Below are 23,736 nucleotides of genomic sequence, written 5' to 3' on the forward strand. Positions count from 1 at the left end.
ACTTCCTCACCAAAATAGATCAAGAGGCAGTTTCATGTGCAATTATACAGTTTTCTCCCGTAAGTTTAAAAATAAATTAGTTAAAGAATGCAACTTAAAGCATGGCTGTGCACATTCCTTCCCTCCACATGAATTATACGTTTGTTCTTTATTATTAGTCAATTAGCATAAAATACTAAAACAAAGCTTTAAAAAATTCCTATTTCACAAAATAATTTGATTATGAAATTAAAAAGGGAGTGAGGAGGGATGGAAAAAAAGAAGAACAATCATCCAATCTCCAGAGGTTTGTGTAGAATAAACATAATAGTACCTATTTACTATGCCTCCCCACGGGACAGTTAGACACCAGGGTCGTTTTTTAATGTGGAGAGTAAATCGCTTTGAATGACCACAAAACTTTCATACAATTCTTGATCTTCCATTGAAGCAGCAACTGTATTTTTGGATTTTGATAATTTTTCAAGACTTACTTTAAAGACATTGCTTTGTTAACTAAGAGATTTTTTTTTTTTTAAATCAAGATTTACCTCATGACAAATTTTTACCCTCATTAAAAATTTATTTTAATTTTAGATATTTAAGTCTTAATTGTTTTAAATATATAGGCTTACAACCTTTGGCTTCAACTGATCTTTAAACTACTATTAGTCTATTTAGGAGTTGGGGGGGGGGGGCATTTTGTAATTTAAAACAAAACAAAAATAAAAAAACAAACTAATAAAAAACTAAAATCTTCATTTGGTAAATCACATACTCCAATAATGGTTATAAGCGGGAGTGCAAAGTCAACATAAAAGGTTCTATTCCGACCCCTAGAATTACAAAATATTTGAACGATTCCTTAATGTCTACCAATTGATTATTTGGAAATTAAATTTTAAAAAAATTAGATTAATCAACACACCTGACTCCTAACATTCTTACAACTGAATCATATCAAAACTACAGACTCTTCATTCTAAAACTCAGGTTGTAAGATATGTCTGATACTAAAGGAGCCGAGAGGTGGCAAAATGCATATTAAACTCAAAAATTTTTTTACATCATAAAGAAATTAAATCATGGCATCAAGAAACTAACTTCCTTCATCTCCAACATATACAAACTAGAATAATACTCATACTAGGACCGCTGAAATTAATTCTCACTTTTTGTGTATTCTCCTTACAAAGATTAATTAATTTACGATAGTCATACTATTACGATACTAAAATCTTCACTCTAATTTTAATTAAAATCCAATACATGAAAAATGTTCTTAAATTCAAGAATAAAGGTTCTTAAATAGAAATTCAAGGATCTTTTCTTAATTAGTGTCTAATGACCATGAATCCAATTCAATATAAATCTGAAATATTTGAATTTTCCAATGAGATACTAGCCATATGTCCTTTAAAAACCCTCTGAAGAAACTAAAAAGTTAAATATTTATTCATGCCTACTCTATTTTTAAATTTAACAAAAATCGGAATTATTCGATTTTTTTAAAGCCCCTTGCCCTGCATATTCTAAAAACTAAACTAAATATAGCCTACACTATAGTCTCTTATGCTCACCAGATGGATTCCAAAAATAATGAATCCTGTACATCCAAATATAAAGCATTTTCTTAATTGAAGATATTTATCTTCACATAGGAATTCAACATTACGTACAAGTAACAAAGATTTTAGATGCTTTTAATATTGGTGACATACATGCGACTGGGGACCACTTGTGAATTTCATACTCTCATGAAACTTCCTCCTTCGGAGGAAGCCAGTTAAACCCTGAATAGTTTTGGTGCTGATTGCACACGCACGCACACATAGGGTATTTGGACACGTAGTACACTACTTCATGGGAGCATGAAATTCACAAGCGGTCCCCAGTCGCATGTATATCCCTTTTAGGAGAGATGACAACGTTAGGTTTTTGCAACTTTTTGCAGGGAGGTGTCGACGTCCTACATACAGCATCTGGACTTCCCAAATTGGTCACCCATTTTAGTAATGACCAGGCTCAACATTGCTTAACTTTGATCTGACGGGAACCGGTGTGTCAACGTGATTTTACCCTATGCATCAAATTTTAACTCTGTAGACCAAATATTCGGAGGAATTCGGTTTTAGCTAATGAAATCCTGCTAAGGGGTCAAAATTGGAGGGTGGGGGGAATTAACCATGGCCTGGTGTAAGTCGACTATACCCATTTTTTTTTTCTGTGCATAAGCTAATTAAAAGTAGTAGGTTAAACAACATTTTTTGTACACGTATGATTTTGGCCATTTGCTTGAAATCCATACAATATAATAATCGATTGAGAATTGGCTCTATAATAGATACAAAATCTGCATTAATCTATATATTTATATCATAGCGTGTGTTATTTTCTGTGTCACGCTTACATTCGAGTTGCTTAATTGTTATGTACTTCAATTTCTTGTAAATAATGTTATGAAGAATTCTTCATAAGTTTTGGTTATGGTTGAAGGAACTCAAGTTCCTGTTGGCATTCAGACACTGATATTATTGTAGCTTTTTTTTTGTTAAAACTGCAAAAGTATTTATCTAAGCTAGCACGAATGTGCAGCAAAGCCTGGTCGTGAAGTATGCTTAAATATATATTAATTCTTGCAGATTTTGTATATATTATAATGTTCTATCGATTTTTATATATTATAAAGTTGCAATTTCAAAAATAAAAAAACATATCCATATGACTTTGGTGCATTAGCTTGAATTGAATATATATCATAATTGAATATATATCATAAGTTTTTGTTTCGGTTTCAATTCAAGCTAATGCACCAAAGTCATATGGATACGTTTTATTTTTGAAATTGCAACTTTATAATATATAAAAATCGATAGAACATTATAATATATACAAAGTCTGCAAGGATTAAAATATCATATTTAAGCATACTTCACGACCAGGCTTTGCTGCACATTTGTGCTAGCTTAGATAAATACTTTTGCAGTTTTAACAAAAAAGCTACAATAATATCAGTGTCTGAATGCCAACATCAATATAAAGGCGTCCCCTATGGAATTTCCAAAGGCCTCCCCACTCACCCCTAGTTAAAATATAATATTATAGCGTAGTTTATGATCAGGCAATCTCGGGCAGCCTGCTAATTTTACTATATAAAAAGGTTGACTATTTTCTGGATATTTTAGATACATATATGGAAGTAATTCGACAAAATATATTTTTCATTATTAAAATCAAATGTTTTTCAATATAATACTTAATTGATAGAATTTACATGATGAATCTTTTCAAATCGGACTCAAATATAGTTGTGTTTAGAAACAATCTATTGTATAAAACTGGACTTTACTGTCACTATCCCTCTATGTGTAAATAAACTCTCCCACAAATGCCAACTATTCACCTTTAGTATTTTTTTTTTTTACAAAGGCATCACCACATTATCAAGGCCAAGAGGCCACTCAAGGATAAGGGTTAAAGAGTGTACAGTAGAAATTGGGCAATATAGTAATCAGTAATGAAAATTCGGTAAATTTGATAACTTATATGGAACGGCTCATCAAGAACGTATTTACATTAGACTTGAACACAACTATATTGTAGTCAGCTGGAAAGCAGGAAAACGGAAGACAATTCCACAGGCGTGCAGTTCTAAGAAAGATGCTTTGTTCATGGAATCTACATTTAGATTTAGGCACAGATAAAGAGTGGGGGAATTTCAGCTAGACGAGTGTTTCTTGTGAAAGTTTGGCAAGGGGGGGGACCATAGACTGAAGCTCAGTCGAACGCTTTCCATGAAAATAACGATACATCAGAGACAAACTCGCAACATCTCTTCTGTGAGATAGAGGTTGCAGGGAAGAGAAAAGGACATCTCCTACGAGGCTACGAAGTCTATTTTGAACTCTATCAAGGCAGCAGCTCCTGCCCAGATGTGGCAACAGTATTCCATCCTTGTATGTACCTGGCTCTTATATAGATAGAGAATTGCATCAGCAGTGAGATATCTACCGGATTGATAGAAAGATCCCATTTTTCCAGCGGCCTTGGCAACAGATTTGATGTACGTGTTCAATTTAAGATCAGGAGTAATGGTCAAGCCCAGAAGCTTGTCAAAACTTGAGGCCTCCTGAAGACGAGAGCTATTCATTTCAATTGATGCCAGATGTGGATCAGAATGTTGATGTAAAGAGAAGCTTGGTTTTAGATGCATTAAAAGTAACCAGCCACTCATTTCCCCATTGTACTACATGCCCAAGATCAGAGGAGAGAGAATCAGAGAGAACTTGGTCGTTTACTGTCTTAGATGTGCTACCATAAATGGTAGTGTCGTCAGCATAAATGTCTTCAAATGATGTACATAAACAGTACCCCCTACTTTCTGCAGGAAGTTCCTTGCATCTTGAGAGATTTGCATCTGAATTTGAATCTAAACAGCATCCTAACACTATCAGATGTCAATTTGAGAATGAAACTTCAAGGTTGATCAAGAAAGAACCTTGCAGAGAAACCAACTACATAAACGAGTCTTATGAGATGGCAAAAATGGTAGCTATCACACGCAAGAAAATTTAACTTTTGTCATAAAAAAAAAAAAAAATTGAAAGAAATTAATCTAATAATTTCAATTAGAAAAAGAAAAAAAACCACGTCTGAAACAGTAAAAAAAAATCTCATTATGCTTTTATTAAGTACACAGGAAGTTCAATGGAATTAAAGGTAGGTTGAGAGCAGATAATCAGGTTTTGTGAATGAGAAGTCAGATGTGAAGAAAGCATAGTTGAGGAGAGAATTTCCCCTCCCCCCTTATTAAACCATGGTCATAAAACTGTTAGCAAGAGAGAGGATATTAAGCTAAATTAGGGAATGCATAAAAACTTAGGAACATCACGCTAGACAATACAGAACTCCAAAAACGTGATACATGTTCATTCACACAATTCTGAAACAGCACATAATGCTGCCAGTAGAGCGCCAGTACATCTGAGCAAACATCAGTGTGATTATGCAGAGGAATGTATATTGTCGCAGGTTTGGTTTGTTCAGCCACAGTGCAGGGTGGTATTTAAGCATTGCGGTGGGGCAAGAACCATGAAATAATTTGTAGGTAACAGACGCAACGGTTACATTCCGGTGAGTAAACAGCAGACGTCATCCAAGCAGATTATATAAATCCCAGACACACAAGACAAGAGAATCAAAGATCTTGCCAACTCTGGCCACTACTAGGGACCCATATTCAAAGTGGGGACAAACCACTGCCTTGTAAAGCCTAGTCAGTAAATGTCATTCATGAAGAATTTAGTAGCTCCGAATACGCATTTGCAGATACAATTGGAAGACAGCAAGAAGCTAGTGCTAGTTTGATTGCAAGAGTTAGAAGTGGATAGAGTATGTTGAAGGAATTTCTATTAACCAGCAAAGCAAGAAGCAAGGAAAGAAGCTATTCTTTTTATTTTCAATTTCCTTATCAGTTTGTTCAAGCTGGGGATAAGGTATCTTTCTGGATATCAGACATTCACCCACTATATCATATATTCCAACCATCTTTTTAAGATTCTAACCATCCCTTTAGGTGCAATTGTTTGAATTTCACTTTCACTTGGTTCACCAGGTACATTTGCCAACAGGTTTTGAAATTCTTTTTCACGAGTCCAGTTGCTCCTATAATTACTGAAAGAGATCTTCCTAAGATTTCAGTTTTTCATGTCATACATAAAATCTTGGTAATTTGTTATCTTTTCCCTCCCAGTTCTGTTTAACTCAGCATCATTAGGGACACTGACTTCTAAAGTTGCCTTGTTCTCCTTGTCCGATGCCACTAGCTCAATTTTCAAGGTACATAGCTGTACGCATTGCATAACCATAGTGGATGGTGTATCACTTCCAACCGTTTTTTCTGGAATATGTTCCCAGGACTTGCTGCTGCGCTCGATATTCAGCTTTTTACAGATCGTTTAATTCAGATGTTTTTATCCATTGTGTCAAGTATGTGCATGTACGTAACGATGTACACAAATCCAACCTGGCCAGGAACTGTTTAGAACAAATGTGGCCCGGAGAGAAATGATATGAAAAAATGATACAGTGGATGTGTAATGTGAGTCTATAAGAAGCAGAGGTTTGATGACCTCACAGGAAGATTAAATCTGAACAGTTTCAGAAGATGTGTTCAGAACAACATATTTAATGAATGAGAGTTCCTCAATTAGTAGATGTAGAACAGTTGAGGTAGCAGGGTCAGTTGGCAGGAAGGGCCAACAAAAACATGGGAGCAAGTGATAAGGACGGACTCTAGAGAAAAAGGAATAAATAATATGGCCAGAAATAGGTTAGTTTGGAAGTTAATTTCTAAAAGCCATCCAACGAATGCCATAATGTATAACAGGCGGTCACCAGGACGTGATGACCCTCATTTTTTAATGTTTAAGTTTGGATTTAAAACAAAAATTGTAAATATTCCAAACTTTTTAAAAAATTAGTATTCTGGCATACAACTATGCATGCAAGCTAAAATGAAAAAAAATTATTTAAAATTGTTTATACCACACTAGACGTTAGTAATAAATATTAAATAACAATGATTTTAAAGCAAAAATAGGTTGAATTCTAGATAAGACCCAAATAAACAAAAATACAGAAAAATCTTTGATGTATGTACCTCTCATAAAACAAAAATGTCATTCCAAAAATCACAGATTGATAAAGTACTTATTTTTATAAATATAAATCATTTTTAAACAATTTTAAGTGATTAATGTGACATCATTAGCATTAAAATATTGATCCCGCAAGTTTGAATTATTGTGGAGTTATTTGTTCCTTTTCTTTTTTATTAAGTTACTCCTGAAATCTGATTTTCTGGGTAAAAAAAAAAAAAAAAAAATTTAATTAATCAGTACACGATTTTTGGAAAATGACATCTTCATTCCATAATGGGTACGTACAAAGATTTTTCTATATCTGTTTTTTTTAAGTTGAATTCTAAACTTGCACCAAAATATCTGATGGTATTAGAAAAATCATTCAGTATAAGAAATAGAATGAAAAGGCTCTAAATAAAAAATTTTGGAAATAAGGTAAAATCAACATAACAAAATGAAAAACAAAAATTGGTAAAGGTTAGGAGGTTGGCATCACAGCAAGAATTGCAGAGAATTAATACCTGGAATGAGCTCCCCCTTGGCCTTCCATCGCTTCCTCGGGACTCACCACGTAGGAGTAGATGTAGAAGTAGTAGTCCTGGTAACACGAAAAACATCGTCAATCAGTTTACTCAGAAAAAACTTCTTGATCAAGCAGAGGAGAATTGTTTTCTAATTAAGGAGAAATGGGTCTAAAATAACACGTACAGTTTAGGAGAATTTTTTTTTTAAATATCGGTTTAGAATTTGATTTGTTTATAGAAAAATTTAAAAGACAATAAATGGGACTTTAAGAGGAGATGTAAAAATAAATATGCATTAGTGAAAACAATTCCTTTTTTTATTGTTTATATGAAAAGGAAAAAAAATCATAATCAGATTGGAATCACTAGGTTTAATATTTAGCTCACGAAAGGAGACTTAATTGAGAAATTCAAAATTCGATGGGATTTTTAAATATGAAACAAACTGTTTCTTTACAATAATTTATAGTCAAGAAATATTCCAAAAAACTAAACTTGATATACATTTTTTTTTAAAATTAATATTTTGAAACAAATTGACCAATCACATTAAAAAATAGACCTAGAACATTTTAAGAATTAACTAGATTACTTATAAAGGAATTTTGAGGGTCTATTTGGTGAATTATTTTTAATATTGTCAGGATTATAAGTAAATTTTAAAAATAATTTAAAATTAAAAATGAAATTGATTAAATAAAAAAAAAAACAAACAAAAAAATTTAAATCAAATATTACTTGGAAATAAAAATAAAAATAAAAACAATTTTCAGACTCTTGTCCTTATCTGTTACACTCACATTTCCGATACTGATTTGCACAAGTTTTTCAGGTGCCTGCCAAATGTGTAAACACATGCACATTTGGCAGGCACCTGTAAGATAGTTAAATGATACAGCACTTGAAATGTTGGAAATATAGGTAACAAATAAAATACATTACTTCAAATAGAAATACAAATAGTTCCATGTCATTATAAATAAAAATACAAATGATATAAAAAAAAGAAAATGAAATTGAATAATCAATCATGATCTAAACCGGCTTTACAATTTCAAGCAATTTTATCATATGCAACATTGGGATTTTCTTTTGTAATGTCAAAGTTTCTAAAGCAAAGAAAACTGAAAAATTGCTTTGATGCAAAATAATGATGGTGCAATTAAAAAAAAAAAAATTGTTTAGAAACACAAATGAACCATAATGCTTGACTGCCTATAGAATTTAATACTTCAATACTTAATATACCCATGGCCTTTGACAAAGTCTGGCATGAAGGGTTGCTAATGGAAATTAAATTGTATGGTATTGAACGTATCCTAAACATAATTAGATCCTTCTTAGACAATAGGAACATCTAGATTATCATTGGACATACGTTCAAACAGCATAACATTAATGCGGGAGTGCTTCAAGGGGAAGGGGGGGTCGATCCTGGGACCACTATTATTCCTGATATTCATTAACGACCTCCCTGATAATATTGTGCCCAAGATGAGTGTCAAAGGTAAAACAAATAGACACAAATCAAAGACAATGGCAGAATCGTTAGAAAATGACCTCCAAACGGTAGTGGAATAGAGCTGTAACTGGATGGTAACATTTAATGCTAGTAAGACTAAGCTGCTCTCCTTTAACAATTGCAAGACGCCTTTCCAACCCCCGATATTCATGACAAATAACACCCTACATCAGAATTCTTTCAAACTTAGACTTAATATTCATGGGCAATATGAACTGGAACAAATACATTGAGGACATTGCGAAGGCTGCTGTAAGGAAGGTGGCTTCCCTCTATCATACTAGAAGATTACTTACATCTTAGAGTATCCTGTACCTTTACAAAGCCACCATTCACCCATGCATAGAGTATCGTTGCAACATCTGGGTTGGTGCCACTAGTCTTTCCCTCTTGGATAGAATCCAAAAGTCTTCAATCTAATTAGGTCCCACTTTGTCAACTAAGCTCCAACCCATCCCATCGCTGTAATGTTGCATCTGTGCAGGTTTTACAAATATTTTAATTAATGGAATGTGCTGATGAACTTGTTGCATTTGTGCCCCCTTAGCAGACATATTCCCAATAAACCCGCTTAGCAACAAAATCACTCCCTTTCACTGTTGAGGTTCTTAAATGTTAGAAAGCTTTCTACTATTAGTTTCTTCCTTCAAACAGCTAAACTTTGGAATTCCCTTCCTGCTACCTGCTTCCCTGACTGTACCGATATGCAGAAGTTTAAATGTAACATAAACCAACATCTTGATAATCTTTCCTAGGCATGGTCCCAAATAGTAGTCCTTACGTTCAAGTGGTGATATGCTTTGTTAGAAGTGAACGTGAGTATAAGGAAAAAAAATAGGTCATAAATTTGAATTGGCAGTTTAAAGACTTCAAAATTACTTTCAACCAGTAATCAGATACAGTCCATTCTCTCCTGCACATTCTTATAGATTTAAAAAAAAAAAAAAAAAAAAAAAAAAAGGCTAAATGTGAAAATGATTTTGAATCCTTGAAAATTGTCAAATTAAAGTCTATAGATCCAAGTCAAGTATTACGGTTATTTTGTTTTTACTATATTTTTTTCAATTGCATTACTATAGTATCATTACATCAGTGACTATTTTGTGTACATGTGTGGGGAGCGCGGGCACTAGAAACTACATCTTTGGTAAAGAAAATTATCAACTTTTTTTAATGGCAACTTTTACGGATGAACCACCTCGTTTTGCTATCGTTACTGGAATTAGAGAAACAAAAAACAAAAAGGAAATGAAACATGTTTTGGTCGAGAAAAGCTGGCATTCTGTCTTGCGCAGTGTTGCACTCTACTCCACCTGTTACCAACAATAACAACCATAGAGGAACAGCTGCACTCGTCGGACAGAAAGAGAAGGAAAGGGGGGGGTGCTGCTACCCAAGTGGGCTTACAAACAGTAGTAGTATAGCAAGCATGACACACACGCAAACAAATCTGAGTAGATTTTGTGAAAGAAAGGATTGTTGAAGTTTGCACTGTTAAAAACCCCACCCCTCAAAAGCAACATTATAACACTAAGCCTACAGTTTTAATAAATTCCAAATTTTTTTTAGTTTACAAATTGAATATTGATTATCCTTTTAACCTTTGCTTTTCTGCATTTTATGATTGCTTTCGTGATTTGTAATTCCTGTGCTAACCAGAAAAATTTACAGCCAACCCATAAATACATTTCGCTAAATAATTTCCTCCGAGGATGTAAGCCATTCATTAAAACTATAGAATAAGAAAAAAATTTAAGTCTTATTTGTATTCCTTGTCGAATAATAAATGCGTTGTAAATTTTAATTTACAGAGTTTTAATTCCATTTCTAATATACGCGCGTGCGCGCACACACACACTAAAGCTGAATGAGAACGTTTTCTAAAAGCTTTTTAACTAACACAAAATACATGCTAAAATATTCTTCAGTTTTTGACATTGGTATATAGTGTATTCAGACATGTGGAACTTTAACCTGTTTTCATCCGGAAAAAAAGGGATGCTAAGGGGTTAAAAGTGAAAAATTTGTACAGGAAGTCATCGGATTTTTATTTGTCAGCCGTTTCATGACTGCATGTGCGAATGGTTCAGTTGAGAGATTCCTAATGTTAATAACTGGGTTTGAAAACTTATTAAAGATTGTATCAAGCTGGTCTAATGGTTATATCTGAGTCACTGTCTTTATGTTTTGGTTTCAAACTTTTTTGTTTTTTACTTACAAAAAGTGAACTATTAAGAAAAAAAAATACTTGCATGCACATGTCTCAGTTTCTTTAACTTCATTTTTTAAAAGAAATTTAATGTTACATTTAATACCCAAGGTATTTCTGTTTATAATAAAGCAATTTGCATTAATTAAAATATAATATTTATGCATATTTTACTACCGGGGAATGCCAGGTGTCCTAATTTGTAATAAATTGAACAAGTAACACGTGCATTTCTCTCACTTCCTCTCATTCCAGATTGATTCAACTATTCTAATATTTTTTAAAGCTTCGATGAACATTCTGACAGCGTTTTCAACGTTGCTTTATTTTGCCATCTAATTTTAAGAATGTTTGTACACAGTGTAAATATGTGAATTAGATGGATAGACTATTATTCTTATCTTTTACGTTGTGAGTGAAAGTCTCATTTGTAAGTATTTTTTTTTCCAAGTGACAACTAAAAATAATAAAACGCTTATCTTTTGGCGATTGTTTTTTCACAGACAAACTTTCCAAAGCTCATTACTAAATGGAAAATGTCTTTTCAACCTTTATATTTTTTAACAAAACGAGCAAAGTCAAATTATTTAAACAATAAAAGGTTTAATAGAACAATATACTTTTTGTGTTGTTAAAGGCCGTTTAAAAAAAAAAAAAAAAAAAATTTAACGGTTATCAGTTTTTGATTCTACAAATGAAATCAAAGTGAAATAAAATGTTACTGTAAAGAATTCAAAAAGAACTTTTTCGAACTTTAGGTTTGTCTTAAATAGGACGGACTCTGGGGTGAATGTGGTATTGTGGTGACAGATTTCTAATTAAGAGTAGGATAGAAGTATTTGAGACCAAGGATGACGAACGACACCCATTACCTCCATATTTTTGAATGGCCTTGTGCCTAATTTGTTCATTATATATTTTATATTTTGTGCAAATAAATATTTCAAAGCGGAATAAAAAGAGATACTCATTGTGACCCAATGAGTCATGGATAGTGTGTGTGTGTATTATTTATGAGGCTCTATCCAAAAGGATTTTCAGCCCTTTGTGTAAAGATTTGATTGCATTGGATGTCTACACTTTGAATTGATTTTTCATGCTATTTAATACATAGATCTTTAAAAAAAAATAAAAATAAAAAAACAGAATTAAAAATGTGGCTTAAAACAACCGCAATTTCATGGTTTATAAATTCTTCAGAAATAATTTCATGAACTATCTCATATGTAGATATATATATAAAGCTATTAAAATATATGGCATTTAAGCTACAGTTTTCCACGTTTAATTCCTATAGGGGATTTTCATATGGTTACACAAAAAGCAAGGTTTCGATCACAGATCTCAGTTTATTTGCATAGCTATCCATGTATTTTCATACTAAAAAATTCCCCAAAATACATTTTAACATAACAATGCAGAAGTGAGAGGAGGCAATAACCATATTTAAAATATTTTTTAAAAGTTTAAAAAAAAAAAAACTGGACTTACTATTTTAGTTTTTCTACATAAACTACAACTTATTTAAGAATTGAGAAGGCAGAATTTATTGAACAATGTAAATATGAAAATATATATTTTATAAATTATTTAATCCGATGTTAATTTTGGGAAAAAGAATGGGGAAAGGATAGAATATTTAGCCAGTTATGACCTTTTTGTACATTTCACAATCAATAAAATATGGAGGGGGTGGTGATTATCTTGATTATCAATCCTAAGCAGGCAGCACTATGCTGTGCTACATTTATAAACATTTTAATGTTTATTATTACTTTAATGTACAAACTCCAACATGCACTGTTGATGTGCATCATTTTTTTCATTGTTTTTTTTTTAATTTTTTAAATTTTCAAACATGATTTTTATGAGAGTGAAATTTACTTTATGGCTAAAGTTATAGACAATCCAAGCAATTTATGTTATTTTTTTATGTGTCAAAGGAAGGGAGTAGTTAATGGCACAAAAATGCCGAAATCAAAATGCATTTCCAACCAGAGGGGCCCGCACCCCTTTTGTGTTTGGATAGACGGTAACAAAAAAAAAAAAAAAAAAAAAAAACATTTCCTTTTTTTGTCAACTAAATCAAAATTAATAGAAAAATGACCTGTGCACACGCAAGGAAGGAGGCAGGAAATCATTCCTTGATGAAACTTAAGTCATCAAACCTTCCCCCTACTTCTTCATTCATAAATGGCTTAAAATCATTACCTTTACAGTAAAATTAATATTTTCGGGAAGAACTGTCATAAGATGGAAAATTTTTCGGTCTTAGAAAAAGTGGATTTCAATTAGAACACGAAGAACTAACATTAATGAGTTCTAGCGATTTCAGTGAAAAAGCAACCTTTTCTGGATTTATATAAAAAAAATAAATTAAAAATGACTAAAACAAAAACAGGCGAAATTTCACCAAAAAGCAGAGATCTCACATTTTCACTAAATGCAATGCACTAAATAAATGCATCTAACCTGACCTGTTCTTATTTCAAGTTTTCATTATTAAACTAGTTGTATTTACTAGTATTCTTTTTTTTTAAGTTTTGCCTTATTGTGCTTACTGCTAATTTCAATAAATATTTGATTAATATAGTAAAAAAAAACAAAAAACATGCATTTAGCAAAGTTATATACAGGCAAGAAACACATGCACATGGTCTCATCTGACAGCTGTGTTAAAACACAGATGTATTTGACATTCAATTGCAAGTCAACTTAATATGGTTTGTTTTGTCATTAAATATTTCATTTCATCTTGTTCAACGAATTTAACTTTTAAAAATTAGTTTCTACTGGCATGGATGAGTGAACAAGGTTACATTTCTAGGTTTTGGGGGTGGGGATAGATTTAAAAAATTGCGAAATGCAATAAAAAAATTTTTATTTGGATTACTGAGCTCATTTGGGATGTAATTCTTACGTTGATGATAATGTTGACTCCAACAGTCTTCAGGTGCATTTTGTAGAACACAGTAATATCCGATTACCAAGTCAGACAAAATGCACATAAAAAAGATTGCGATTATACCAAACAAAATATTGTAAGAATAACACACAAGATAAAAACAGTAGTCTTGTTAAACTAAATTACAATTATTAATTCTTATTTTAAAAGTTCTGAAACAGAAATTGGTTTTATAACATAATATAAGGTATATTTGCTTTCATTTCAATGTATATAAACTGTTTAGTTCTGATATTTTGGGGGGACAAAATAAAATTTCCAGCCCATTTCTAAGCCATAAAGACCAATAAAAGGTGACAGATACAACCGAAGTCTAATGCCTATTTATACACCTGGCTGGGAAGTTTTGTTTACAGCAACTTTATATTCTCAAATGGTCACTCATCTAAATACTAACTAGACTTTCTAAGAAGACCCCATTAAATGGCCATAATTTAATCATGGGTTAGTTGGGTGCAAATTTTTTTTTTGCAGATAAAAAAAAAATAAATAAATAAAACAACTTTTCAAAATAAGCAAATTTCCGATGTTGCATCATCTCCCACAAAAAAAAAAAAAAAAAAAAAAAAAAACAGTGGATAGAGACACTGAATCTCTATAGTTCCAGATGGGCAGTCTGAAGATAGCGGTTTCAATCCTAACAAAAGCAGGCCAGAGGATTAGCTGGCCAAAACATAGCGAGACAACTATGGAAGGCAGTAATTACTAGGGATACAGTTACAAGACTTAGCATTCCTATCCTGTCATGGTTAAACATAGGCACCGCCAAAAATGGCCGCAAAATCAAGTTGCTGTTGTTTTTTAAAACTAAATTACATTTATTAAAATCCATTATTTCTGAGTAACTTTTTTTTCCAGAAAGATAAAACCCTGAATTTTATCATATAGAAAACAGAATAATGTAAAACTTTTTCTACTATTTTTAATTCAATTTTAAGTGTTAAATTTTCCCAAAAAGTTAATAATTGACATTTTTTGTCTTGCACAAAAAACGTACTTATATATTTAAAAAAAAAAAAAAAGGTTTTTGAAATTATTTATTTATTGTCTAAGATTTAGGATGATTTTCTAAGAGAATATGCAAAAATATTATAATATAAGTACCTGAATTTCAAATAATTCCACTTATTCATATAGGTAACCAGATATTTCGCGTCGATGTAGAGTCTAGATCGACTGTTTGCGTTTGATAAGGAGAAAACTATGGAAGACCAAACAGGCCAAAATAACTTATTTTTCAGTGACAAAAATTTCAATGTATTATTAAGCTGAGGCTGGCCAGTACCAGATGGGTGACCATTTGTATGAGTTTGGTTTTTAATGTGTATGTGTGTGGGGGCCAGGCTCCCCAAAATGGGGGGGGGGGGGGCAATTTAAAGCAGAATAAAAAAAAATTATTTCAGCGCGTTTGGTCCACCGTAGTCGAAAGGCGGCAAACGTTTTCAAACGAGATCGAAAAAAATGATGCTATTTTTAACACAAAGGGCACAATATTTATCGAATTTTTTTTTTTTGTATCGATTATTCAAAGCATGCCTTGTTTAATAATGGTCATGCATTATTCGGCTCTTTAAAAAAAAAATTGTTAATTTATTTATCAAAAATTTTAAAATGGCTTTTTTCGTATAAATATTAAAAAATTTTGTTTTTTGTTTTGCTTAAATTAATTATTTTACTTAACATATTCACCGAATTTCACACTTCAAAACTCAAAAGCGGGATAATTAAACACAATCGAAGTTCTGATATTCAGACGTCAAAATAAGGTATGCAAACAATTTTTTTTTTTTTTTTTTTTTTTAATCTATAATTCTGTCCCTTACAACAACACAATGTTTTGTTCAGTTTCAGATGATTATTTTAAGCATATTTGTTCCCACTTCAAAACAATGGGGGGTTTTGTAAGCAAAAAAAAAAAATATAAATATCGTTTATGAAAAATAAGTACACTGTTATAAAGTTCATTCTTCTAATAATCGCTGAAAATTTCATATTGATCGGATAATTACCTGATTTTTGGTAGATTTTTAAAAAGACGGTCCATCAAAAAGTACTGACCTGCCCCCCCCCCCGTTTTGGCGGTGCCTAGTTAAACACCTGAAGGCCAAAGAAGGAGTTGGTTGAAACGGTGTGAAATAATTATGAAAATAACAGTCCACAAAAAAAAAAAAAAAAAAAAGTAACTTGAGACACACTCAATTTTCACATAGATGCATTCAAAACACAAGGTTTCATTTTAAGTAACTGACTACATTTAAAATGTAACATCTCTATGGTGCTAATCCTTTCACGAGATGTAACAGATTTATCATACAGGATTTTTTGTATAAAAGTTATTTAATGATCTCACTTTATAATTTTGTTTAAGAAAAAAGACATTAAGGGGGGGGGGGATATTCTTGGTCATAACTCAGACATGTTGACCGTCTTCTCAGGCCCGTTTTATCTTTCATCAAGTATAAATATCTAGAAAAATGAAACAAATACCTATGCTTATTTTATTTAAAATAAGTTGCTAACCTTGTTTATCGGTATCTGTCCAAAACTGATACAAAATTAATACCACCATTGGATCATTTGTTTGTGTTTAATCTTGGCTCAGACATCATAAAAATAGTATAAATTCCACCCACTTAACAGCCCCAGAAAAGTTTGATAGTAAAGTCATAAATCTTTACTTTTCAATGTTTGTACAAACACCAGATATTGTGTTGTGGTAAGGATAGTCTTTTTTGTCTTAACTCTAAGAACTAAAAAGATATTGTTTTCACGTGTTTATTAATCAAATTATTGATCAAACTAGTGGGACCAGTGGAACGACCGATTCATATGTAATATATTGATGTTGGCATTTTGCAGACATTCAGCGTAAATGGAGACGCTCTGATATTATTGCAGCTATTTTGTTAAAGCTAGCAGGGACGCCCGGCATAGCCAGGTCATAAAGTACACTTAAATGATATTTTAATTCTTGCAGATTTCATATATATTATTATAGAGTTAATGTTCTATCGATTTTTATATATTATAAAGTTGCGATTTCAAAAATCAAATATATCTATATGACTTGGATTCATCAGCTTGAATTGAAATCCCAAACTTCCTTCAGCTATAATTGAAACCAAAACTTATGAATTCTTGATAGAATTATTTAAAAAAAATATTACTAAAGGTACCATCAGATAAAATCTAAACCAGGACTTCTGAAGAATTCTTGAAAAAAATATTTTTAAAAAGTAGATTATTGGAGTGCCAAATCGAAGCCAAAACTTGAGGAATTCTTGGTAAAATTATTTTAAAAAGATTTAAGTGGCATCAGCTATAATCAAAACCGAAACCAAAATTACGAAGAATTCTTGGTAAAATTATTTATTACAAGAAATGAAAGTACATAACACTTAAACAACCCGGATGCAAGGGTGACACAGAAAATAACACGCTATCGTATTAATATACAGATTCCACAAAAAATTACTTTACCAATTTTCTTGGAAACTGCTGGAAAGGTGGCACATCAAGCAACAGAACATGTTAAAATTTTGTAACAATCCGGAAATATTTTTTAAAGTATTTTTTTTTAATGGTTTTATTAAGACAATGTCTAGTATTATAAGCCACAGATAGGAAAAAGTTTTAAAAGTTTATTTTAAAAACTAAAATAGCTTAGAAAAAAAAAAGTTGGGAAGATAAATCCTGTATTATTCAGACTACAATTCTCAATTGATTGTTATTTCAACTGATGTACCCACCAATCTTATCCCAGTTAATCTTTTGGAACTTGGGAAGTTGCATGTAATTTTGTAGAGTTCAATTTGAAATTATGTATAGGTTTCCCAGAGTTCAATAAGATGTACCTAAAGAAAGTCAGAGATTACATTAGCTGAAAGGTTGTGAATAACAGATGAGAATATTAGTTAAAATAATCCATATAATTAATCTGAAGAAAGAAAAAAAAGAAAAAAATTTTTTGAAGAATTTTTAGTGTTGGTAAACAAAATGTCATGTTTTTCTGAGGAATCTTATGATAGCCATTGTTGATTTATAAGTGATTTATCAGCTGTCTGCTGATCAAAACAATCGGTTTTATAGGTTAGATGATTTGTGATCAGAGTTCAAAACTAATTACAGAAATTCAATAACTTTAGTAGTTTTTTTTTAGTTTTTTTTTTTAGGTGAACTGGTAAAAATTTACAGAATATTAACATTCATCTGTTTTTTTTTTTTTGTTTACCATCAACTTAATATTATCTTTGACTTAACATAGATGCAGTGAGATTAAGACAAGTCGTTCTTTATAATGCTTATTATCCATTGTAAAAAAAAAAAAAAAAAAAAAAAAAAAAGCGGTTCGTCCATCTGCTCATCCTGGAGTTTGTAATATTAAACTATAAGAAAAGCTTTAATCACATCAAATAAATATTAAATTACTTCCTTTGCATCTAAGAGAGTCAATTATTCCAAATAAGTAGTAACAGGTGGCAACAAACATACTAACAGTAACAAAATTATTATTATATAGATGTTTATTCGATTTAATTTATACAAATTTTTTATTTTATTGTTGAGCATTTTTGTGAGAAGCAACATGCACTCTACAGAGTGCAATTTTTTAAAATCATGCACGCATAAAAAACAAAAAACTGGGTAGAAATAAATTATTATGGTGGCCTTGAAGCAAATAAGATGCAAGATGTCAGGACTCAAAAATGACAAGCATGGGAACACAAATGTAGATATTAATTAGCATGCTGGAAGGAAAGAATTGGTTTATAGAAGCAAAGCAGAAAGCATGTGTTAAAATGAAAACTCTTAAAAACAGTCATAAAATACTAAAGATTTTAAAGAACAATGTGTGGGATAAAAATGACGTACTAATTATTGCCAACTAATAATGGGCAGTCCTGTCCCGAGCATAGCCAATGAAAAGCTTGTAAGTAGTTATCTCTTATTCTCTTCAGCTTACGAGACCACCACGACCATCAGCATCATATCAATCCTCTAAAAAAGCTAAACGGCATGTAACAAAATTACCAACAATTTTGGTAAGCCGGCAACAATGCTGTTTTTGATTATGTTTATTGAAGAAACAAATTGCAGAAAGAGGATCGAGACCAATGAGAAGGATGTAAAAAAAAATAACTTTTTTGCACAGATGTGATGAGAAAACAACCTAAGAACGATAGGCCAAAAAACATGGCTGTCAATCAAGTTACTCTTTTAGGAATTTTTATCCTCAAACCCCAAAATTAACAAAGATTAAACCATTCCTGTAATGATCCGATTCCTCTTTATTTTGCAGTGGGAGTTTAGTTCTGTACAGTTCTAGAAGGTCCACCCTCCCAGGCCTTGCCTTCTCTCTTTGAGAAGGGGATTAGTTTATTGCTAATCGCCTGAGGGGCCCTTATCAGAGAAGGCTGACGGGGTTGCTGACTGCCAAATCCCACTTTCGGATCCTGGTGTTGGAGTTCTTGCAATGGGAGAGAACTAAAAACCTTCCTTTCAATAAGGAATTCCAATCATGTTCTCATTTACATTCTATTTAGCGGTAAGCATTATATTTATTGTATTTGAGGACTTTGACATACAAAATTTGGATATCTAACATTGTCAGACTTTCAAAATCAAACTGACAAAGAAAAAAAAAATCTGTTTTTAACTTGCCAATTCCTGTTTATTATTATTGCACCATGTTATTAGCAATATATAGTAGCATACTTCGCTACAGTTAAAAAAAAAAAATCTGGCCAAGACAAATGCTAATATGAAAAAAAAATGTTTGAATAAGCATCAAAAAATAAAAGTAAATAAGTCATCTAAAATTGAAAAACATAATAGTTGGTTATTTTTAAGTTATAAAAATATGCAAACAAAGATTAAAAGCCAACTCCATGTAAAATTAGTTATTCAAAATTGAAGTATAAGTTTAGGTTTTGCTTTAACAAATCAAAATATTTGTATCAGTCTTTTGAAAAACTCATTTCATACAGTTTTCTTGGTAATATTAACCATTCATATTATTTGGATTCTTTGGACCACTGTTTTCATCTTGAGTGTCATTTTTAATGTTTCGATCACTGTAACCATTGACCATCAGGTCAACATGGTCAAAGTTGAGAATGTTTCTGTTGAACTCTGGAATCTGGATTGGATTTCAAGTGGAACGTGTTAATATTTGAGGATCTAGGAATGTAAGCCATTTTTAGTTTCAGAACAGTTTCAGATGGTTCGCTGTTACACACAAGTCCTGGGAGGTGACTTGTTTGTAGTAGACAGTTACTGTGTCGAAACCCGGGAAAGAACATGTGAAATTGCTCCAGAAAAGGTTTAATATTTATGAAGCAATTCTGGTTTCTGATTGGTTGGTAGCAGAACGTGAATTAATTTGATTCGTCAGTTCTTAGCAGCATCGTTTATAAATAGAATCTTCCGACTGTGTGGGATCATACCCCATTAATGTCAAAATATTGCAACATCCTCCCTATTTTTTATAATGGGGAAGTCCCTTGTGTTTGTTCTGCTCAAAAATAAATATATATTTGTATATTCACTTAGACATAACAAAAATTAGGAATCATTTGGATCTTAGAATTTTAGCATTTAAAAAGACGCCATTTTTAATTGTGTTCAAACGTCAAAAAGGAAAATTACAAAGACTTTTTTTTTTTTTTAAGCAAAAGTATTAGTTACGCATTAGTAGGTTAAAGTGTTAATACAAATAAAATGGATACAGTTTAACGTCTTGTCCAGGACTTTTTTTTTTTTTTTTTTTTTTTTATTATATATATATATATAGAAATCTATATACTCTGAGCATTACCCCTAGATGTTTCCGCTGATATTCATGCAAAAAAGTAAAAGCCTTCTCATGAGTGGAACTTCACTGGTCTGTATTTTTAATATATAGAAATCTATATACATACAGGGTAGTGAAAGAAAAAAAAAAATTATTCAGTCGAATTCACCAACAAGTTTTGAGAAAAAATGCTGCAGCTTTATCCTTGTCGCCGGTTCCGTAAATACATCAGCGATATTTTGTTCTGATGATATGTAATTCAAAATAATGGATTCCTTTATTATCTTGTTTTTTATGAAATGGTATTTTATATCTATATGCTTAGATCTTTGGTTGATTATCATGTTCTGTGCTAAGACTATACTAGCTTGATTATCACAATTAATTACTACGGGGCTTGTAATCAATTCTGGCTCCAAAATAGTATTCAGGATATTTTTAAGGTAGAGTGCTTCCTGGGTCGTATGTGTGATCGCAATAAATTCTGCTTCACACGTAGAGAGAGATACAATCTGTTGCTTTTTAGATTTCCATGAAATAATAGGCCCATTTTCTGAGTCTGAAACAATATCCAGATACACTCTTGCGATCTTCGTCGTTTGCCCAGTCTGCATCCGAAAAACCTAATTTTAGGGGATTTCTTGATTTTCTAAATACTAACTTCTGTTCTTTAGTTCCTTTTAAATAATGTAGGACTTGTTTAGCTCAGTTTAAATCCTTCATTGTCAGTCGTGATAATTTTTGTGACAGTTTTGTTACTGTATAGCATATGTCGGGCCTGGTTGCAGTCAAATATATAAGACTACCTATAATTTCGCGATATTGTGTCATTTATTATTTCAGATTCTGTGTGTATATTTTTATTAATATCATTTTCGACCGGTGTAGAGTGTTTCTTGCACTCTCCCATTCCAAATTTTAATAGTATTTTGTCGATGTATCTTGATTGAGTCATCGTAACAAGTCCTTTGCTTTGAGTAAATTCTATCCCCAGAAACCAGGATATTTTGCCAAGATCGGTCATATTGCAACAGAGGATAACCTGGATTTTTCTCTTAAGGATTTAATTACTACCCTCCCCTGTTTTGCCCAGTGAACGGTATATGTTGACAAAGGTTGAACTTTGAAAGGCAGAAATTGAGAAATTAAATAGTCATAGTTCTTGTAATAATAACAAGTAATGCTATGTGGAAAAGTTGAAGAGTGCGTAGATCAAAAAAAAAAATACTGATGTGGTGCAAGTAAGACAAAAATGAAAGGAGTTTCTTTATAATAGCAAAATTTGAAATATTGAATTTTAAGTAAAACAAATTGTATCTAATTGTCATGTTGCAGTAACAAAATATACTCAAAAATTATGAAAACCGATAAAGTAGAAAATTAATAGTGAAAATAGCTTTTAAAGATGGGTTCAATTTTTTCTGCATGATAGAGTCTTACAGTCAATATCTACAACAGAGATGAAAATTCATGCCGTAAATCATAAAATTCACAATGCCCTCTGATTCATTCAGGCAGAATAAGATAGGAGACATTCAAGCATTTGAAATACTAACTTTTACAATGAAGAATGGCTTAATTTTTTACATAAGTAAATGAATTTCAATCGTTTAAAATATTAGAAAAAAGAAAAAATTAGAACTAAACCATTAAAAGAGATTAGCAAGAGAAATAGGAGTAACCAACTGGATGTGAAAGATGATCAGGAGTACAGGTTAGTTTGAAAGTCTTGTCACCCTCTATCTAAATCTACCAGCAACAGAGAAGTAATATATAGCATGTATGGGATTCAGTTTATTAACTTTAAGAGTAAAACAGTAATAACAGTATAAGAACAAGTAATAGAAAAGAACATAAATTCATGTTATTCACTTTCATTAACAGCCATATGAGAAAGATTGTACACCACTTATTTTGTTGGTACAAAATAATGTAGTGCCATGACCCCATGACATTTGATTAAACTCTTGAGTAGGAAAACAAAAAACTAAACAATTTACCAAAATCTTATAAGGCATCCTATGCTTATAATGGACAGATGATGCAACTGACACAAACAAAATAGGATGGCCTGTGGCATACATAGCGGCTACGGCATGATAAAGGCAGCCAGTTGTTGCATCAACCCACTATCAAAGCAGAGTTTTGAAAGCGATGCTGTTGAAGGAAGACATGAAAGAATTCCACTTGTGAATCTTACAATATTCTAACAAGAGAGAAACCGAAACCGTGTTACTTGTAAGGAGTTGATATGAGCAATAGCTATCAAATTGATTTGAGGAAAAGCTACTTTGTATATTCAGAGAAATAAAGAGAGTGAATCAAACCAGCTATTTTGAAAGTATTGTTTACTGCTAATTATGCAACTCAACGTTCTTTTTGAAGTTATCATGTAGAGCCCTTCTCTTAATTGAAGGTCAGCAACTACATCTCTCCAAGCAATTCTCTTCTCAGTCCTTCTATTAACTTGATGTTTACATTACACCATCACATGACCTTCTCACTTTCATCTCTAATGACTTGACACAATTGCCTTCAAGATATCTACTACAACCAAATTGGTTATCTCCTTCATTGTACCCCACCAGCAAATGAACTTTCATATAGCAATGATGATGATAAAGACTTTCTAGAAATTAACAAAACAAAACTTATTACAGGGTTCGTACAATTTTTCAAAGTCTCTTTTCAAAGTTTTTCAAGGCCTTCTACAGACAAAATTCAGGTTTTCAAAACAAAATTTGGGGTGTCTTACAATAAGGATTCAAAAATACAACAAATAAATGATACCATAGCCAATAATAGTTTGCAATCTACTTGCATCATTTTTTTTTTTTTTTGGGGGGGGGGGGGGGGGGTTGTAGTTTTAAATGCTTTTGATTTAATCTCAAATACCAACTTTTTACAGCTTTTAATTTTCCAAGATTGCTACCGTCTTGTCCATTTTATTTGACCCTTCCTGCTCCATTTTAGGTTACAAATTTTTTTTGGGGGGGGAGGGGGCATTGGAGAGTCTAGTCGGCAGAAAGAAAGTGTATTTATTTATTTGTCGCGGCCGCACTACCCCCCCCCCCCCAACAAAAATAAAATAAATTAAAAA

The 23,736-nt window shown here is 31.9% G+C and overlaps 1 protein-coding gene across 50 annotated transcripts in view; it reads right to left on the bottom strand.

Moving 5' to 3' along the window:
* Positions 1-23,736, bottom strand: part of LOC145245847 (transcription factor 12-like) — a 290,146-nt gene that overhangs the window by 220,433 nt on the left and 45,977 nt on the right. For 30 of the 50 annotated variants that reach the window (XM_080107554.1, XM_080107525.1, XM_080107515.1 and 27 more), the window contains exon 2: positions 7,145-7,221. The exons of the other annotated variants lie outside the window; for them this stretch is intronic. Coding sequence is in view for 14 of the 30 variants with exons in the window: in XM_080107525.1 (XP_079963651.1) it covers positions 7,145-7,173 (29 nt within the window). In the remaining 16 variants the exon portion in view is untranslated. The remainder of the gene's footprint in view (positions 1-7,144; positions 7,222-23,736) is intronic. 50 annotated transcript variants of the gene reach the window in all.

The sequence above is a fragment of the Euprymna scolopes genome, chromosome 23 (genome assembly GCF_053919585.1).
Source record: "Euprymna scolopes isolate OS-2025 chromosome 23, ASM5391958v1, whole genome shotgun sequence".
Taxonomy (NCBI): Eukaryota; Metazoa; Mollusca; class Cephalopoda; order Sepiida; family Sepiolidae; genus Euprymna; species Euprymna scolopes.